The sequence below is a fragment of the Hyaena hyaena genome, unplaced genomic scaffold (genome assembly GCF_003009895.1).
Source record: "Hyaena hyaena isolate Hyena2069 unplaced genomic scaffold, ASM300989v1 scaffold_531, whole genome shotgun sequence".
Lineage (NCBI taxonomy): Eukaryota > Metazoa > Chordata > Mammalia > Carnivora > Hyaenidae > Hyaena > Hyaena hyaena.
The window spans coordinates 22623-44243 of record NW_024081164.1 but is presented as its reverse complement, the minus strand read 5'-3'; the positions used below and the strand labels follow the sequence as shown (position 1 = coordinate 44243).

The following is a 21621-nucleotide window of genomic DNA, read 5'->3' as shown; positions in this document are numbered from 1 at the left end:
AAAAAAAAAAAAAAAAAAAAAGCATGTGACAAAGTATAACACCAATTCCTGATAAAAATCCTCAAAAAAGTATGCTTAGAGGGAACATATCTCAACATAATAAAGGCCATATACAAAAAACCATAGCTACTATCATACTTAACAGTAAAAAATTGAGAGCTTTTCCCCTAAGATGAGGAACAAGACAAGGATTCCATGCTCACCACTTTTATTAAATATACTACTAGAAATCCTAGCCAAAGCAATCACAGAAATAAAAGGAATAAAAGGAATCCAAACTAGTAATGAAGAAATAAAACTTTCATTCGCAGATGACAATATACAACATACAGAAAGCTCTGAAGATTCCATCAAAAAACACTAGAGCTGATAAATGAATTCAGTAAGGTTGCAAGATATAAAATCAATATACAGAAACCTGTTGCATTTTCATACAGAATATACTCATTCAATATTCTCATACAGTATATTCTCATACAATATACAAAAACCTGTTGCATTTATTCATAATACAGTAGCAGAAAAAGAAATTAAGACAATCCCACTTACCACTGCACCAAAAATAATAAAATACCTAGGAATAAACTTAACCAAGGAGGTGAAAGACCTGTGCTCTGCAAACTATAAAACAAAGATGAAAGAAACTGAAGATGAAACAAACGGAAAGATATTCCATGTTCATGGATGGGGAGAGCAAATATTATAAAAACATCCATACTATCCAAAATTATCTACAGATTTAATGCAATCCGTATCAAAATACCAACTGTATTTTTCACAGAACTTGAACAAATAGTTCTAAAATCTGTGTGGAACTACAAAACACCCTAAATAGCCAAAGCAGTATTGAAAAAGAAGAACAAAATTGGAGGTATAATCCCAGATTTCAAGATAAACTACAAAGCTGTAGTACTCAAAACAGCATGGTACTGGTACAAAAAGAGACACATAGATCAACAGAACAGATTCGAGAGCCCAGAAATAAACCCATGATTAGACGGTCAATTAATTTACAACTAAACAGGCAAGAATATGCAATGGAAGAAAAGACAGTCTCTTCAACAAATGGTATTGGGAAAACTAGATAGTGACATGCAAAAGAATAAAACTAAAGCACTTACATTACACATAAAGAATAAACTCAAAACAGATTAAAGACTTAAATGTGAGACATGATAGCATAAAAATCCTAGAAAAGAACAGAGGCAATAAAAGAACAGAGGCAATAATTTCTTTGACATTAGCTATAGAAACATTTTTCTATATGCTTTTCTGAGGCAAGGCAATAAAAACAAACAAACAAAAACAACAACAAAAAAGTCCAATAACTACTAGTTGTTTTATTTGTCAAAATAAAAAGCTTCTGCACAGTAATGGAAACAATCAACAAAACAAAAAGACAATCTACTGAATGGGAGAAAATACTTGCAAATGATACATCTGCTATGGGGTTAGTGTCCAAAACATATAAAGGACTTCTACAGCTCAACACCAAAACAACCCCCCAAGTGATCTAATTAAAATGGGCAGAAGAGGGACTGCCTGGGTGGCTCAATCTGTTAAGCGTCTGACTTTGGCTCAGGTCATGATCTCCAGTTCGTGAGGTTGAGCTCTGCGTCAGGCTCTGTGTTGACAGCTCAGAGCCTGCTTCAGATTCAGTCTCTCTCTCTCTCTCTCCCACCCCCACCTCCCCTGCTCTCTCTCTCCCTCTCTCTCAAAAATAAATAAACGTAAATAAAAAAATTTTTTTAAATGGGCAGAAGATATGAACATTTCTCCAAGGAAGACATACAGATAACCAATAGTCCCATGAAAAGATGCTCAACATCATTAATCATCAGGGAGACAGAAGTCAAAAGCACAATGAGATATCACCTTGTACCTGTCAGAATGGTCAAAATAAAAAACACAAAAAGCAGTGTGTGGAGAATAAGAAACCCTTGTGTACTGCTGGGAATGCAAACTGGTACAGTTACTGTGGAAAACAGTATGGACGTTCCTCAAAAAGTTAAAAACGGCATTACCCTATGATCCAATAATTTCACTATTAAGTATTTATCCAAAGATAATGAAAAACTAATTCAAAACAATAGAGGCACCCCTATGTTTATTGAACTATTACTTGCAATAGGAAAAATATGGAAGCAACCCAAGTGTTCATCAATAGATGAATGGATAGGGAAGACAAGATATCTATATATGATGGAATACTGTTCAGCAATACAAAAGAATAAAATCTTGTCATTTGCAACAATGTAGATGGATCTAGAGGGTACAGGGAGTATAATGCTATGTGAAATAAGTCAGAGAAAGATAAATACCATATGATCTCATTCATATGTGGAATCTAAGAAACAAAACAAATGAACACAGGAAAAAAGACAAACAACAACAACAACAAAAATAGGCTCTTAAATATAGAGAACTGGTGGTTGCCAGAACTGGGGGAATAGGTAAAATAGGTAAAAGGGGATGAAGAGTACATTTATCATGATGAGCACTGAATAACACATAGAATTGTTGAATCTCTATATTGTACACATGAAAGTAGTATAACACTGTACGTTAATTATACTGGAATAATAAATAAGTAACAGGGTGCCTGGGTGGCTCAGTCAGTTAGTTGAGTATCTGACTCTTGATTTCAGTTTGGGTCATGATCCCAGGGTCATGGGATCCAGCCCCACACTCGGCTCCACACTGAGCGTGGAGCCTACTTAAGATACTCTCTCCTCTCTCTCTCTCTCTACTTCTCCCTCTCCCTCTTCCTCTCCCCCTCTATCTCTCTCCCCTGCTCATGCCCTGTCCTTATAAAATAAATTTTAAAAATTATGCTAGAATAATAAATAAAAAAAACTTTAAAAAACACAAAGAGACTAGACACTATTTTTTTAAGAAAAAGTGTTTTTTTAAGTTTATTTATTTTGAGAGAGTGCTCGCTTCGGCAGCACATATACTATTTTGAGAGAGAGACTGCGCGCATGAGCAGGGGAGGAGCAGAGAGAGGGAGACAGAGGATCTCAAATAGGTTCTGTGCTGACAGCAGGACTCAATCCCACCAACTATGAGATTATGACCTGAGCCAAAATCAAGAGTTGGTTGCGTAACCAACTGAGCCACCCAGGTGCCCCAAAAAAATTTAAAAAAAATTTTTTTTAACATTTATTTATTTTTTGAGAGAAAGAGAGACAGAGGGTGAGCAGGGGAGGGGCAGAGAAAATGGGAGACACAGAATCTGAAGCAGGCTCCAGGCTCTGAGCTGTCAGTGCAGAGCCCAATGCAAGTTTAGACCTCACAGACTACAAGATCATGACCTGAGCTGAAGTGGGACACTTAACCGCCTGAGCCACTAAGGCACCCTGATAGTTATTTTTTTAAACTTTATTTATTGGGGGTGGGTGGGTGAGGGGAAGGGGAAGACAGTGGGAGAGAGAGGGAGAGGGAGAATCCCAAGCAGGCTCTGCACTGTCAGCACAGAGCCCTATGCAGGTCTCAGTCTCATGAACCATGAGATCATGACCTGAGCCAAAATCAAAAGTTGGATACTTACATGACTGAGCCACCCAAGTGCCCCCACTATTCTTTTCTTTTAATTATCCAGAATTCCCAACCCACTGCCTCACAAACAGAAAGCATACTATGTGTGTATAGCTGATTAAGGAACAACAATGGAAGTCTTCATCTATGTTGACCAGAAAAGGGATTGGAAAAATATATACTGGGATTAAAATACTCCAATATGAGAGATTTCTTAATGTAATCATTTTATGTGACTATTTAATTTTTAAAAATTATTTATTTATTTATTTATTTCAGAGAGGAAGGTCAGAGAGAGAGAGGGAGACACAGAATCTGAAACAGGCTACAGGCTCTAAGCTAGCTGTTGGCACAGAGCCCAACGCGGGGCTCGAACCCACGAACCGTGAGATCATGACCTGAGCCCAAGTCAGACGCTGAACCGACTGAGCCACCCAGGCGCCTCTTTACGTGACTATTTAAAGAAGATTTAAACAAATAGTTCTTATTTCACTTACTTGCAAATAATATTTTATACATGTTAAAAAAAAGAAGTATCTGAATTTGTAAGCAAGAAAAATAACTGATTTTTAAAGGCTAAATCCAAAAAGCAAATTTAAAAATTTTTAATATTTATTCATTAGTTGAAAGACAGAGAGAGAGCACAAGCAGGCGAGGGGCAGAGAGGGAGGGAGACACAGAATCCAAAGCAGGATCCAGGCTCTGAGCTGACAGCACAGAACCTGATGTGGGTAGCTTGCTGCTATACACAGAGGACTTGCAGTACTACAGACAAACAGCAGAGGGAACAAAAGATTATAAGCTCTTGAAAAAAACTGGCAAGGCTCTGCATATGAAAATTTGCCCACAAAGATCCAGAGAACCTGTTACCTCTTCGAAAAAAGATTCAGAGGTACCAGAATCTGTAATTAGGCTGATTGCTGAGGGTATTCCTCAGCCAGTCTATGAAGACTGTGATATGTGGTTGATTCTTCAAAAATGTGAGTCTCAACATAAAGCTAGAAGACACACGAAGAAATAGAAATGTGGCTCAAAGGAACAAAATAAATCTCCAGAAACTGATCCTAAAAAAACAGAAATATTTATTGCTTGAAAAATAATTCAAAAAACTTGTCACAGAGATGCTCTAAAAGCTCAAGAAAACACTGCATTTAAAAAATTACAATCAAGAGAGATTTCAAAAAAAAAAAAGCAAACAAATTCTGGAGCTGATGAGTGCAATCACAGACCTGAAAAATTCACTTAGGGTTATTCAAAAGCAGACTTGATCAAGTGGAAGAAAAAACTGGTAAACTCAAAGATAGATCATTTGATATTATCATCAGAGGAACAAAACACAAAAGAAAAAGCCTAAGGGACTTATGGGATAGGGTCAAGAATACCAATACAAGCATGAAGGAGAAGGGAGAAGAAGAAAGGGGTAAAAAGTTTATTTAAACTATGTCCAAAAACTTCCCAAATTTGGGGAAGTTAATGGACATTCAAACCAAAGAAACTCAACAGACTTCCAAGAGGGGGAACACAAAAAATCCACACTAAGACACATTATAATCAAATTGCCAAAAGTCAAAGGGAGAATTTTTAAGGCAGCAGGAAAAAGTGGCTCATCATGCACAAAGGCACCCCATAAAACCATAAGACCTTGCAGGCATAAAGAAATAGGGTGAAATATGGGAAGTGCTTGAAGAAAAAACTGCCAACCAAAGATATTATATCTGGCAAAACTATTCTTTAGAATTCAAGGGGAAATAAAGATGTTCCCAAATAAATAATGCTGAAGGAGTTCACATCACTAAACCTACATTCCAAAAAAAAAAAAAAAAAAAAGCACGAAAGGGAGTCCTTCAAGTTGAAATAAACTACACTATAACATGAAAGCACATGAAAATATAAAGCTCACTGGAGAAGGCAAATACATAGACAAATAAAGAATACTGTTGTCTTATAATGATGATGTGTAAATCTCTTTAAATTCTGTAACAGAAGTTCAAAAATCAAATATAAAAAAACTTTAACTATAAAAATGTTAACAGGTACACAATATAAAAGATGTAACTCGTGACATCAATACCATAAAGAGTGAGAAGGGAAGGAATAAAAGTATAGAATATTTTTATGTAACTGAAGTTAACTTTTGTGCTTTTTAAGAAATAACATATTTTGTTGATTTACCCTTACCCTTACTTTTATATTGGCCATCAATGAGAATAGTCAGCAAATCCATAAGGTCTTTTCCACAGATCTTTGCAAGGTTTGTGGACTCCTTCTCATAATTATGATTATAATTAGTTTTCTTTACCCTTATCTGAAAATGTATTTTGCATAAAAGTGTATTTTCCAGTTTTTTTTACTGAGATATAATTGACGATAACATTTTGTAAGTTTAAAGTGTGCAATGTGTTGGGGCACATGGGTGGCTCAGTTAAGCGTCTGACTTTGGCTCAGGTCGTGATCTTGCAGTTTGTGAGTTCGAGACCCACATGGGGTTCTGTCCTGTCACCACAGAGCCTGCTTCTGATCCTCTGTTCTTCTTTCTCTCTCTGCCTCTCCCCCACTGATCCTCTATCTCTCTCAAAATATATAAACTTAAAAAAAATTACAAAAATAAAAATAAAGTGTACAATGTGTTGTTTTGATGTACTTATATATATCAACCTGATTGCCACCATTGCATTAACTAAAGTCTCCATTAAATCACATGATTAGCATCTTATTCCCAGTGAGAACATTTAAGATCTAGATAGTCTCTTAGCAATTTTCAAGTACATAACACTGTCTTGTTAACTATAATCACAATGCTGTGCATTAGGTCCCAGAACATATTTATATTCTGGCTGTAGTTTCTACTCTGACCCAAAACTCCCCAATTCCCCATCCACCCAGCCTCTGGTAATCACCATTTTAATGTCTGTTTCTGGGAGTTAAGGTTTTTGAGATTCCATACAGTGTATGTCTTTCTTTGTCTGATTTATCTTCGTGGCAAAATGCCCTCAAAATCCATTAATGTAGAGGCAAACGGCAAGATTTCCTTCCTTTCATTGGCTGAATAATATTCCTGTGTGTATGTGTGTAGAACACATCTCCTTCATGCATTTATCTGTTGAAGGACCCTTAGGTTGTCTCCTATATCTTGGCTATTGTGAATAAAGCTGAATTAAACATGCAAGTGAAGATACCACTTCAAGATCCTGTTCTCATTTCCTTGAAGTGAGAATGGTGGAACATATGGTAGTTCTATTTTTAATTTCCTCAAAAACCTCCATAGTTTTCCAAAATAGTTGCATCAGTTTATATTCCCACCAACAGTGCACAAGGATTCCTTTTTCTCTACATCTATACCAAAATTGTCATTCCTTATCATTTTGAGAATAACCATTCTAACAGGTATGAAGTGATATCTCATTGTGGTTTTGATTTGCATTTCCTTGATGATTAGTGATGTTGAGCATCTTTTCATGTGCATGTTGGCCATTTGGATGTCTTTGGGAAAATGTCTATTCAGGTCCTCTGCCTATTTTTTAACCAGATCATCTGCTTTTTCACTATTGAGTTATATGAATTATTTATACATTTTGGATATTAACCTTTTAACTAACACATGGTATGCAAATATTTTCTGCCATTTCATAAATTGCCTTTTCATTTTGTTAATCACTTCCTATGCTGTGTACAAACTTTTTAACTTGATGTAGTCCCACTTGCTGATTTTGCTTTTGTTCCTTGTCCTTTTGTTATCCAAAAAATAGTTTCAAGACCAATGTTAAAGAGCTTTTTCAGTAAGTTTTCTTCCAGGAATTTGCAGTTTGGGGTCTACTGTTAAAGCATTTTTTTGTGAATTATTTTTCGTGAATGGGGTAAGATAGGGATCTAATTTCATTCTTCTGCAGGTGGTTATCCAGTTTTCCCAAAATTATTTATTGAAGATTCTTTTCTCATTGAGTATTCCTGACTCTCAGTCAACTATTAATTGACGACATATACAGGAGCTTATTTCTGGGATCTGTATTCTGTTCTATTGGTCTATGTGAGTTTTTATGCTGTTAACCATACTGTTTTCATTAATACAGCTCTGTAGTTTGAAATCAGAAAGTAGGGTTCCTCCAGTTTTGCTCTTCTTTCTCAGGAATACTTTATTCACAGTCTTTTGTGTTATATACATATTTTAGAATTTTCCCTTTATTTCTGTGAAAAATACACTGGAATTCTGATAGGAATTGCAATGAATCTACAAATTACTTTGGGTAATATGAGCATTTTAACAATATTCTTTTCCATGAACACAGAATATCTTCCCATTTATTTATGTCTTCTTCAATTTCATTCGTTAATATATTAGAGTGCTCAATGTCTATGTTGCTATTGGTTAAATTTGTTACTAGGTATTTTATTCTATTTGATCCAACTATAAATGAAATTGTTTTCTTAATTTCTCTCCAGACAGTTCACTGTTAGTGTACAGAGATGCAACAAATTTTTGTATATTCAGCTGTTGTTGAAAACTGTAACTCTGCTGTTTTTATTAGTTTCAAGAGCTTTTCTGATGGACTGTTGAGGGTTTTCTGTATATAGCATATCACATGCAAATAGAAACTTGGGGGTGCCTGGGTGGCTCAGTCAGTTAAGCATCCAACTTCATTTCAGGTCATGATCTCATGGATCACTGGGCTCAATACTGACAGCTCAGAGCCTGGAGCCTGCTTCAGATTCTGTGTCTCCCTCTCTCTCTGCCCCTCCCCTACTTATGCACTGTGTCTCAAAAATGAATAAATGTTAAAAAAAATACAGAAAAAAAGAACAGTTTCTTTTTCCTTTCTGATTTTGATGTCATTTATTTCCCTTTTTTTTTTTTTTTACTAATAATTTATTTCTTTTTAAATTTACACCCAAGTTAGTGAGCATATGGTGCAACAATGATTTCAGGAGTAGATTCCTATAATGCTCCTCCTCATTTAATTCATCCTCCTTCCCACAACCCCTCCAGCAACCCTCAGTTTGTTCTCTATATTTAGGAGTCTCTTATGTTTTGTCCCCCTCCTTGTTTTTATATTATTTTTGCTTTCCTTCCCTTATGTTCATCTGTTCTGTATCTTAAAGTCCTCATATGAGTGAAGTCATATGATATTTGTCTTTCCCTGAGTGACTAATTTCACTTAGCATAATAATCTCTAGTTCCATCCATGTAGTTGCAAATGGCAAGATTTCATTCATTTTGACTGCCAAGTAATACTCCATTGTATACTTATACCACATCTTCTTTATCCATTCATCCATCAATAGACATTTGGGCTCTTTCCATACTTTAAGCTATTGTTCAGAATGCTGCTATAACATTAGGGTGCATGTGCCCCTTTGAAACAGCACACCTGAATGCCTTAAATAAATACCTAGTAGTGCAATTGCTGGATCATAGAGTAGTTCTATTTTTAATTTTTTGAGAAGCCTCCATACTGTCTTCCAGAGCAGCTGCACCAGTTTGCATTCCCACCAGCAGTGCAAAAGAGAACCTCTTTGTCCACATCCTCAACAACATCTGTTGCTGCCTCAGTCATTAATGTTAGCCATTCTGACACGTGTGAGATGGTATCTCATTGTGGTTTTTATTTTTATTTCCCTGATGAGTGATGTTGAGCATTTTTTCATGTGTCTTGTTCATCTGGATGTCTTCTTTGGAGAAGTGTCTATTCATGTCTTTTGCCCATTTCTTCACTGGATTATTTGTTTTTGGTGGTGAGTTTGATCAATTCTCTACAGATTTTGGATACTAACCCTTTATCTGATATGTCGTTTGCAAATATCTTCTCTCATTCCATCGGTTGCCTTTCAGTTTTGCTGATTGTTTCCTTCACTATGCAAAAGCTTTTTATTTTGATGAGGTCCCAATAGTTCATTTTTTCTTTTGTTTCCCTTGCCTCCAGAGATGTGTTCAGTAAGAAGTTGGTGTGGCTGAGGTCAAAGAGGTTTTTGCCTGCTTTCTCCTCTAGGATTTTGATGGCTTCCTCTCTTATGTTTAAGTCTTTCATCCATTTTGAGTTTATTTTTGTGTATGGTGGAAGAAAGTGGTTCAGGTTCATTTTTCTGCATGTCACTGTCCAGTTTTCCCAGCACCATTTGCTGAGGAGACTGTTTTTATTCCACTGGATATTCGTTCCTGCTTTGTCAAAGATTAGCTGGCCATATGTTTGTGGGTCCACTTCTGAGTTTTCTATTCTGTTCCAAGCTGTCTTGATGATTACAGCTTTGTAACAGAGCTTGAAGTTCGGATGCCTTTTATTTCTTTTTCTTGCCTAAGTGCTCTGGTTAGGACTTCTAAAACTATGCTGAAAAAGAGTGGCAAGGGTGAGCATTCTTGTGTTGCTCCTCATCGTATATTAAAAGCTCTCAGTTTCCACCACTGAGTATGATACCACGTAAGGGACTGTCAAATACGGCTTTTATTATATTGAAGCACATGCCCTCTATTTATTTATTTATTTTTTATTTATGAGAGCAAGAGTATGGGAGAGGGGCAGAGAGAGAAAGAGAGAGAGAGAATATCTCAAGCAGACTCCATGGTCAGTGCAAATCCTGAAATGGAGCTCATGACCTGAGCCAAAGTCAAGAGTCAGATGCTCAACTGACTGAATCACCCTGGTAGTCACCTGTCTATCTGTCTGTCTGTCTGTCTGTCTGTCTACCTATCTCTCTCTCTCTCTATCTATCAAAGTACATTCCCTCTGTACCTCTACATATTTTGTTGGCAATTTTTATCATGAATGGGTGTTGAATTTTGTCAAATGTTTTTACTGCAACTTCTGAGATGATAATATGATTCTATTCTTTATTTTCCTAATGTAGTGTATCACATGGATTTATTTGTGGCTACTATATCACCTCTGTAACCCTGGAATGGGGGGAACCAGGGTGGCTCAGTCAACTGACTATCTGACTCTTGATTTCAGCTCAGGTCATGATTCCAGTGTTGTGAAATCAAGCCTCATGTCTGGCTCCATGTTGAGCATGGAGTCTGCTTAGGATTCTCTCTTTTCTCTCTCTGCCCCTCTTCCCTGTGCTCTCTCTCTAAAATAAATAAATAAATAAACAAACAAACAAGCAAACAAACCAACAAATAATTTAAGAAATGTATCCTTGGAAAAAATCCCACTTGACCATGGTATATAATTTTTGTTTTAATGTTTGTTCATATTTGAGAGACAGAGACAGAGCACAAGTCAGGGAGGGGCAGAGAGAGAGGAACACACAGAACCTGAAGCAGGCTCCAGGCTCTGAGCTGTTAGCATAGAGTCCAACACGGGGCTCAAACCCATGAACTGTGAGATAATGACCTGGACCAAAGTCGAACACTTAACCAACTGAGCCACTCAGGTGCCCCACACAATTCTTTTAATATATAGTTGAATTCAGTTTGCTAACATTTTTCTGACCATTGTTTCATCTATATACGTTGAGGATACTGGCGTGTCATTTTCTTTTCTTTTGGTGTCCTTGTCTGATTTTGGTATCAGGGTAATGTTAGACTCATAAAAAGAGTTTGGAGTGTTCCCCTTTTTATTTTTTTTTTTTAGAAGACTTTGAGAAGGATTCAAACATGGAAAACTGAAAGCTTTCCTCTATGATAAAGAATAAGCTAGTAAGTGTGCTTGGATGGCTCAGTTGGTTAAGCATCCAACTCTTGATTCAAATCATTGTCACAGGATCAAGCCCTACATCGGGCTCCACACTGGGCATGAACTCTGGTTAAGATTCTCTCTCTCTTTCTCTCCCTCTGCCCCACCCCCATCACATGCATGTGTGTGTGTGTGTGCGTGCACGCACACGTTCACTCACTCGCTCTCTCGAAAAAAGCAGCAGAAGCAGCAGCAGCTATGAATACCCACACTTGCCACTGCATTCAACGTAGTAGTAGAAGTTCTAGCCATAACAATTAGGCAAAAATTGGAGCTGAAGAAGTAAGATGATCTTTGTTCACAGGTGACATGATATTATATATAGAAAACCCTTAAGATTTTATCAAAACTGTTAGTACTAGTAAACAAATTCAGAAAAGTTGTAGTATAAAAAATGAATATATATAAAAATCTACTGTATTTCCATACACTAACAACAAACTATGCAAAAAGAGAATTAAGAAAAGAATCCCATCACAAAGCATAAAATACTTAGGAATAAAGATGACCAAGGGGTGAAAGATTCACATACAGAAAAGTACAAAGCACTGCTGAAAGAAATTATAGAAGACATAAATAAATGGAAACACATCCCATATACCCTTATCTTACACCATACAGAAAAATCAACTTGAAATAAATTAAAGACTTAAAAGTACACCTGAAACTATAAAATTCCCAGAAGAAAACATCAGGGAAAAGCTCCGTAACTTTTGGTCTTAGTAACTGAAGCTAAACTACACAAGTGGAACTAAGTCACATTGAAAAACTACTGCCCAGCAAAGTAGACAATCAACAAAATGAAAAGGCAAACTACACACAGGAATAAATAGTTATAAACCATGTATCTGATAGGGAGTTAATATCTAAAGTATATAAGGAAGTCCTACAACTCAATAGCAAAAAACAAACAACAACAAAAAAACAAAAACCAAAATTACCTAATCAAAAAATCATGAGAGCACTTAAATAAACATTTCTCAAAAAAAGACATAAAATGGCCAAGAGGTATAGAAAAAATTCTTACCGTCACTAATCATCAGGGAAATGGAAATCAAAACCAAAGTAAGATATCACCTCATACCTGTTTTCATTGTTGAAAAAACAGGAAATAACAAGTGTTAGGCATGGATGTAGAGAAACTGGAACTCCTGTGCACTGTTAGCGGGAAAGTAAAATGAAACAGCTGCTACAGAAAAAAGTATAAAAATTCCTCAAAAATTTTTAAATAGAACTATTATGAGATCTAGCAATTCCACTTCTGGGCATGGACCCCCAAAAAGTAAAAGCACAGCAGCATTATTCACAAGCCAAAAGGTAGTAGGAACTCAAATGTTCATTAACAGATGAACAGATAAACAAAATGTGGTATATATACGTTGCTACAGTTTGAATGCGTCCTCCCAAAATTCATGTTCATACCTAACACCCAAGGTAATAGTACTGGGAAGTGGGGCGTTTAGGGGATGATTAGGTCATGAGAACTCTATCCTCATGGGATTAGTGCGCCTATTTTTTAAAAAGCCCAAGAAAGGCCCTTTGCCCCCTTCTGCCATGTGAGGTTACAGTGAAAAGAAAGCCATTAATTGGTAAACTGACCCTCACCACACACTGAATCTGCCAATGCCATGATTTTGGACTTCTAAGCCTCTGGAACTATAAGAAATAAATGATTATTGTTTATTAAGTACCCCAGTTTGTGGTATTTTTGTTACAGCAGTCCAAATGGACTAACACATACATACAAGGGAGTATTATTCAGCCTTTTTTAAAAAAGGAAATTCTGACATATGCTACAATATGGATGAAACTTGAGGACACTATCTTAAGTGAAATAAGCAAAACATAGAAGGACAAATATTGTATGATTCCACTTATATGAGATACATATTGGCCTAAAATTATTTTCCTTATATGGTCTTTGCCTGGATTTGCTATCAAGGTAGTGCTGACCGCATAGAATAAATTTGGAAGTGTTCCTTCCTCTTCAATTTTTTGGAATAGTTTGAGGACAGGTATTAACTGTTTGTTAAATGTTTTGTAGAATTCACCTGTGAAACCATCTTGTCCTAGACTTTTAATTATTAAGAGGTTTTGTGGGGTTTTTTTTTTGTGTGGTTTTGTTTGTTTTAACTGATTCAATTTTATTACTAGTAACTGGTCTTTCAGATTTTCTATTTCTCCCTGATTCTGTCTTGGAATATTGTATGTTTCTAGGAATTTATCTAGTATATACCTAGCATTTCTTTTAGGTTGTCCAATTTGTTAGGATGTAATTTTTCATAGTAGTTTCTTACAATATTTTGTATTTCTGTGGTGTCAGTAGTAACTTCTTTCATTTCTGGTTTTATTTAAGTCCTCTCTCTCTCTCTTTTTTTTAAGTTTTTAATTTTGAGAGAGAAAGAGCAGGGACATGAGAGTGGGAGAGAGGCAGGGAGAAAGAGAGAATCCCAGGCAGGCTCCATGTTCAGCGTGGAGCCCTACATGGGGCTCAATCCCATGACTATGTGATCACAACCTGAGTCAATCAAGAGGTGGATGGTTAACCAACTGAGCCACCCAGGCATCCCTAAGTCCTCTATTTTTTTTTAATGAGTCTGGCTAAAGGTTTATCTATTTCCTTTATCTTTTTGCAGAACAAACTCTTTTTTTAATTCTATTTTCCATTCTTATCTTTTTAAAAATATTTTCTATTGTTTTTTAGTCTCTATTTTGTTTATTTAGTCTATTTTATTTCTTGTCTGATTTTTATTATTTCCCTCCTTCTACCAACTTTGGGCTTTGTTATCTTTTTCTACCTCTTTTATGTATTAGATTAGATTGTTTATTTGAAATTTTTCTTATTCCTTGGTGTAGGCCTATATCACTATAAACCTCTCTCTTAGAACTACTTTTGCCTCAAAATAATATAAAATCAGGAGAGGGACAAAACAGAGGGTTAACTGTAAAGGGCTGTGGGAGGGGAGATGGGCTAAATGGCTAATAAGGGGCATTAAGGAATCTACTCCTGAAATCATTGTTGCACTATCTGCTAACTTGGATGTAAATTAAAAAAAAAAAAATTAAAAAAAAAAAAGAACTACTTTTGCTTCATCCCAAAGATTGGAATATTGTCTTTCCATTTTCATTTATCTTGAGATACTTTTAAATTTCCTCTTTGATTTCTTCATTGATCCACTGGTTGTTTAGAAGGAGTTATTTATCCTCTACATGTTTGTGTTTTTTCTGTTTTTTTTTCCTTGTAATTAATTTCTAGTTTCATACTGTTGTAGTTGGAAAAGATGCCTGATGTGATTTCAATCTTAAATTTACTGAGACTTATTTTGTGTCCTAACATATGATCTATTCTGGAGAATGTTCTTTGTGCACTTGAAAAGATTATATATTCCATTGTTTGGGGATGGAATGTTCTGAATATATCTACTAAGTCCATCTGGTCTAATGTGTTGTTCAAAGTTCCTGTTTCCTTATAGATTTTGTCTGAATAGTCTATTGTTGATATATGTGGGCATGTTAAAATCCTCTACTATTATTGTATTACTGTCAATTTCTCCCTTGTAAATATTTGCTTTATATATTTAGGTGCTCCTGTGTTGGGTGCACAGATATTTACAACAGTTATTGCCTCCTGTTGGATTGATCCTTTTATCATTATATTGTGACTTTGTCTTTTATTACAGTCTTTAACATCTCTTTTGTCTAAGTTTTGCTACTCTGGCTTTTTTTCCACTTTCATTTGCACAGAATACCTTTTTCCATCCCTTTGCTTTCAATCTGTATGTGTCTTTAGGTCTGAAGTGAGACTCCTGTAGATAGCATATAGATTAGTCTTTTTTTTTTTTTAATCTATTCAATCACCCTATGCCTTTGGTTGGAGCATTCAGTCCACTTACATCTAAAGTAATTACTGATAGGTACTACCTTATTGCCATTTTGTTCATTGTTTTCTGGTTGTTTTTATGGTTCTTCTCAGTTCCTTTCTTCTCTTGGTCTTTTCCCTTGTGATTGGATCACTTTCTTTAGTGTTATGCTTGGATTCTCTTTATTTTTTATGTGTCTGTTACAGGTTTTGGAGTTGTGGTTACATTACTACAAAGCTCATATATAACACCCTGTGTATATAGCAGTCTGTTCAAATTGCTGGTTGTTTATGTTCAATGCATTCTTTATTATTTTTGTATTTTTTTAAGTTTATTTACTTTGAGAGAGAATGAGCACAAGTGGGGGAGGAGCAGAAAGGAGAGACAGAATCTCAGGCAGGCTCTGCACCATTAGCTCACAGCCCAATGTGGTGCTCAAACCCACAAACCATGAGATCAAGCCTCTATCCAAGATCAAGACTCAGACTCCCAGGTGCCACCCAAGCACCCCGATGTACCAATACATTCTAAAAGCCCTCTCAACAATTTTCTTAACTCACCCTCTCAACAAGTTATGTATTTGATGTCATATTTTACATCTTTTTATTTTGTGTATTACCTCATCATATACTTGATTTCACTATTTTTGTCTTTGAACCTTCGGAGCAGCTTTATAAGTGACTGATCTACTATCTTAACTATGGTTATTTTACTAGTGAGGTTTTCTTTCATAATCTTCTTACTTCTACTTATGGCCTTTTCTGCTTAAAGAAGTCTCTTTTTATTTCCCCTGAGGCCAGTTCAGTGGTGATGAATCCTTTAACTTTTGTCTGGGAAACCTTGTAGCTGTCCTTCAATACTAAATGATAACCCTGCCAGGTAGACCATTTTTGGCTGTGGATTTTTTTCCCTTTCAGTACTTGGAATACATCATGCAACTCTGTTCTGCGCTGCAAAATTTCTGCTGAAAAATCACCTGATAGCCTTAGAGATATTCTCTGTATGTAACTAGTTGATTTCCTCTTCCTGCTTTTAAGATTCTCTCCTTAATTTTTGACATTTTAATTATTATGTTTTGATATGGACCTCTTTAGGTTTATCTTTTTGGGCAGTCTCTTTGCTTCCTAGACTTGAATATTTCCTTCCCCAAGTAAAGGAAGTTTTCAGCTATTATTTCTTCAAATAAGGGTTCTGTCTCTTTCTCTCTTCTCCTTCTGGGACCCAAAAATACCAAGGTTAGTATGGTTGATGTTATACTAGAGGTCCCTTAACCTAGCTTCATTTTTTTTTAATTCCTTTTTCTTTCTTTTTTTAGCTTGCTTGCTTTAGCTTGCTTTTCACTATACTGTCTTCTAAATTACTGATCTATTCTTCTGCATCCTCTAATCTGCTGTTGTTTCCCTCCAGTGTATTTTTGATTTTGGTTATTGTATTCTTTAGCTCTGATTGGTTCTTTTCTATATTTTCTATATTCGTTAAAGTTTTCAATGGGTTTACACTCTTCTCCTATGTTTGACAAACACCTTTATGACTATTATTTTAAACTCCTTATCAGGTAGATTGCTTATCTCCAATTCATTTAGTTCATTTTCTGAGGTTTTATCTTGTTTTCATTTGGAACATATTACTGTCTTTTTATTTTGCTTGACTCTATGTTTGTTTCTATGTATTATGTAGGTCAGCTATGTTTCCTGGTCTTGAAGGTAGTAGTCTTATGTAGAAGACGTCCTGTGGAGCCCAGAAGTACAATCTACTCTTGTTATCAGAACCAAGTGTTGTGTTGTGTTATGTTACCAGAATCAACCCCTGTGTTGGCTGTGCACACCTCCTGTTCTGACTGAGCTGCAACTGCTGTGGGTACACTGGTAGATGGGGCTGGCCTCAGCCTGGCACGCTTAGAGGCCAGGGTGCAGCTGCTGTGGGTGTCTAGTGGATGGAGTCAGCATCCGATGTGGTTGGCCAAGAGGCCTGGCTGCCACTGTTATGTGTATGCTCATGAGCAGAGCTGCCCCCCAACTCTCCCAAGGGTTCACTTTGGAGGGGTACTGGTTCTGACTGAGGATGCCCATCAGGTGAGGCAGGGTGGGAGCTGCTTGCCCTGCCATGACAAGAGGAGACCACAGGGCAAGCAGTGCTAGCAAAGTAGTAGCAAAGGAGAATATCAGAACTGGCACCTACATCAGGTCAGCTAGGTGGAAGGAAGGCAAGAGAAATGGTGGCTGCCAGAAGATCCACTCCTGAAGAAAGTTCATACAGAACCCTGCCCTTCTGGCACAAGCGCTAAAATCGGTGAATAAATCCTCACATATGGCCCAGGTGCTTTTCAATGTGCTGGGTCTCAGAGTGAGTGAGACTGTGGATGGGCCCTTTAAGAGGAGAGTTGTGGTTTCTTATAGCTAGCTATCCACCTCTCCTGGAGTTATGCCCTGCTGACTTTCAAAGCCACATAAAATGGGGACTTGTCTTCCCAGTGCAGGGCAGGGGTGCAGGGAGTGCCCAAAGTGGAGCCTGAACCTGGTGCTCCTTAGGAAGGGCCTCCACACCTGTGATATGCCTTCTGTTTGTGGGGTCACTGTCAAGTTCTTTTCAGACTACTGGGTTTTTTCCGGGTCCCAGGGCAAGTGAGACTACATATGAGCCCTGTAAGAGGGGAATCTGTTTCGTACAGCATTTGGGGACCCCCTGTATGTCCAAAGACATTGCTTTTGCAAGTCCAATATTTTCAGGCTCATTTCTCATTTAGGGCAGATCCCAGGTACTGGGGTGCCTAATATGGGGCACTAACCCCCCCACTCCTCCAGAAGAAGCACCTTCTCTGTTCAATGTTGTTGCTCTGGGGGTGGGGTTTTTGGCAGGACTGTACTTCTGCCTCTTCTACTTGGTGTGATCCTTATATCTTTTGTTGTGGACGGAGGGCATACAGTTTTCAGATCTTTTACAGACAGATATTATCCGTATGTAGCTATAGACTTGGTGTGTCTGCAGGAGGGGGTAAGTTGAGGATCTTCCTATGCTGCCATCTTTCCAGCTCTGCCAATTAACAATATTGTCCAAATGGTACTTCTAAAAATTAAAAATATAATGTCCAAGTTCTTTTTAAAAATGAGTATATACAGCAGATAAGATATTGCAGAAAAAATGATGTGATCCTGAAGAAACAAAAACCCCCAAAACTGAAGCACAGAGAGAGAGACGGCTGTACAAAATATAAACAAAACCTTGATGATATGCAGGACAATACCAAATGGTCTAGCATATGTGTGAATGAGCTCCATAAAGTATATGTATGTGACAGGGGTTGCGGAGATGGGAACAGAAAAATTTAATGAAGAAATAATGGGCAAAAAGACTTTTTTTAGACCATATTGTTCTTTTGTAATTTAAATTTATGAAGTTTACAGTTTTGAAATTTAAAGTTTATAAATTTAAAATTTTTTAAATTTTGGGGCACCTGGGTGGCTCAGCAGGTTAAATGTCCAACTTTGCCTCAGGTCATGATCTCGTGGTTCGTGGGTTCGAGCCCCATGTCGGGCTCTGTGCTGACAGCTAGCTCAGAGCCTGGAGCCTGCTTCAGATTCTGTATCTACCTCTCTCTCTGACCCTTACCTGCTCACGCTCTCCCTCCCCTCCCGCCCTGCCTCACTCTCTCAGAAATAAATAAAACATTTAAAAATTTTTAAAAAATAAAATTTTTTAAAATTTAAAATTATATCATGCCCTTTTTTAAAATGAAGTTTATTTTTTTTAATGTGTATTTATTTTTGAGAGAGAGACACACATGATGGAAGCAGGGGAGGAGCAGAGAGAGAGGGAGACACAGAATCCGAGGCAGACTCCTGGCTCTGAGCTGTCAGCACAGAGCCTGATGCGGGACTCAAACTCACGAACCATAAGATCATGACGTGAGCCAAGGTCAGACACTTAACCAACTGAGCCACACAGGTACCCTGAACTTTATTTTTTTAAATAACTTTAAATCTCACTTCTTAGGAAAACATTTTATTTCTACTTATTTCACAATTTTTAAAAAGAAGATGGAAAAAAGATATAAAATTGAAGGGCAAGCCCTTTGCCTGTATTCTCTAACAAGACAACTCACATTCATGTTATTTATTTTTTTAAACTTTATTTATGTATTTTGAGAAAGAGAGTGAGTGGAGCAGGGGAAGGACAGAGAGAGAGGGAGAAAGAAAATCCCAAGTAGGTTCTGCACTGTCAGCATGGAGCCAGACACAGGGCTCAAACTCACAGTTAGAAAACCTGAGCCAAAACCAAAAGAAAAGTTGGACGCTCAACCAGCTGACCAACTCAGAAGTCCGAACTCACAATCACTTTAGGGAGCATTTGCTATTGATCTTGATCTCAGTATAAACATAAAAATTTCAAGAAGTTTTATTTTTCATTTTTTTTGTTTCAAAACTTGAGAATAATTATGGTACATTCCATTATAACTTCCTACATGGCACAGCAAAGGCCCAAGGATAACAATCTTCAAGCACTAAAATCTTGGCACTTGGGTATATTTCTGATTTTGAAGCATTCATCAAATAGAATCTGTGACAAAAGCGTATGCATCAGAAGCAGCCTAATATTGGGGTCCTCTAATTCCATTGCAGGAAAGCATCCCTGAAGAAACTGCCAAGTGTTTACTACTTATTACAGTGAAAGGACAAAAAGTGTGTTTCCTATTCTTCCTTTCATTCTTTTACCTCCCTCTCTTCCTCCTTTTGTCTAGATCTTTCTCTCCCTCTCTCTCTTCCTAAACCCATGCACCCCTTTCTAAGGTTCTGGTCCCCGCATCATCATCTCAATCTAGTATTAGTGTCTGTCAGTAGATTCTCCCCACTCTAGTTTATTCCATTGTTGTTGCTGTATTAATGTCTCTTAAAACTTGTTTGTGATCAGGCTCTTGCTTCAAAATGTCTTAACTCATCACTGCCTAGAGTTTAAAATCACAACTTTTGGCACAGAATATGGAAAATATTGAATCTAATATAGCATCTTTTACATCACAACTCCAACTTTTTTTTTTTGAAACCCAGTCTTTTCTGCTAATACTCTCTCTCGTTTCTTCACCATTTCTCGCTTTCGGCTTATATCCACTAATAATAGTTAACATTTCTTGATAGCTTACTATGTGCCAAGTACTTCTGACACAAAATATTTATCTTACAAGGTTATGTGCCGAGCACTTTTCTAAGCATTTAACAAATAATAACTCAGAGTGCCTAGCTGACTCAGTCAGCAAAGCGTGTGACTCTTGAGCTCAGGGTCATGAGTTGGAGCCCAAGGCTGAGTATACAGCCTACTTAAAAAATAAAATAAAATGCTATTTTAGAAACAAATGTAACAACAACTGACTTAATCTCCATAACAACCTTTGAGATGGTACTATCATTATCCCTATTTTACTATCTATTGGAAGAAAGCAGATCAGCAACTGCCCAGGTCTAGGAGTGATGGAGAAAGTGGGAAGGAACTACTGAACGACATGGAGTTTACAGAGTGATGAAAAATTTCAGAATCAGACAGTGGCAATGGTTGTACAACTTTGTAAATATACTAAAAAACAGTGAATTGTATATGCCAAATTGGTAAATTATTAATTTTATTTACTTATTCATTTACTATTATATATTATTATTTATTAAGATTATTAAATTTCTAAATTATTTTAAATGTTCAGCAGAGGAGACAGGCAGGTTTTATTTTATTTTTAAAATTTTTTTCTTACATAGTTTATTGTCAAGTTGATTTTCACTTAACACCTAGTACTCATCCCCACAAGTGCCCTCCTCCATGCCCATCACCCCCTTCCCCTCCCCTCCACCCCCATCAGCTGAGACAGGCAGATTTTAAAATAGGATATCTCTTATTGGTTGCTTTGACACAATTCCTGAATTCTTTGAAATATCTTCCCTCACAGACAAATATTATCAACACCCAATTATTTGGGCAAGAAATTTTGGTGCAAAGTTAAGCCAGAAATCAGTATAATCCTCCTAGATAACAGAGACAGCTGGAAGAAGGAATGTACACGCAGGAGCAGGATGCTCAGAGAACACACACCTCTTCCACAGGAGACCAGTGCTTGCAGTTACTGCAGATGCTCCCAGGAAAGCCACCATCATTAGTCGTCGCTTGATCTGGGTGGGCTGTGATCTGCCATGGTAACATCGAGAGCCCACGGCCAGTTGTGCCAACGCAGAAAGTGAGTTAAGACGAAACATCCTGTAGACAAAAAGTAGAAATGTTATTCTTAACTAGCGACGGCAAAAGTGATGATGATGATGACGATGATGATGAAGATGACAGTATCAACATCACCAACACACACTATGGACTCACTCAGTGGCAGACACTGTACACTTTGCGATCCCATGTAGTGTTTCATTTAATCTCAGAACAACTGTATGAGAAAAATACTACTTATGAGCCTGACATATGAGTCAAAGTACAATTAGAAGACAAGAAACCACATAGTAATTTGAACAGGGAAAGGTTAATATAAAGCATTATTAATTATAACAAAGGATAAAATACTAAGAGTCAGATAGGGA

The 21621-nt window shown here is 37.0% G+C and overlaps 1 protein-coding gene and 1 long non-coding RNA gene across 7 annotated transcripts in view; one reads left to right on the top strand and one right to left on the bottom strand.

Annotated features, from left to right (window-relative positions):
- LOC120247587 overlaps window positions 1–848 on the top strand; it is a 21251-nt gene extending 20403 nt beyond the window's left edge. The window contains exon 4 of the long non-coding RNA XR_005532359.1: window positions 797–848. This is a non-coding gene — a long non-coding RNA (uncharacterized LOC120247587). The remainder of the gene's footprint in view (window positions 1–796) is intronic.
- Window positions 1–21291, bottom strand: part of MICU1 (mitochondrial calcium uptake 1) — a 195528-nt gene extending 174237 nt beyond the window's left edge. For all 6 annotated transcript variants that reach the window (XM_039255575.1, XM_039255569.1, XM_039255571.1 and 3 more), the window contains exon 1: window positions 21131–21291. In XM_039255575.1, coding sequence (XP_039111506.1) covers window positions 21131–21291 — 161 coding nt within the window. The remainder of the gene's footprint in view (window positions 1–21130) is intronic.
- Between the last annotated feature and the right edge of the window lie 330 nt (window positions 21292–21621).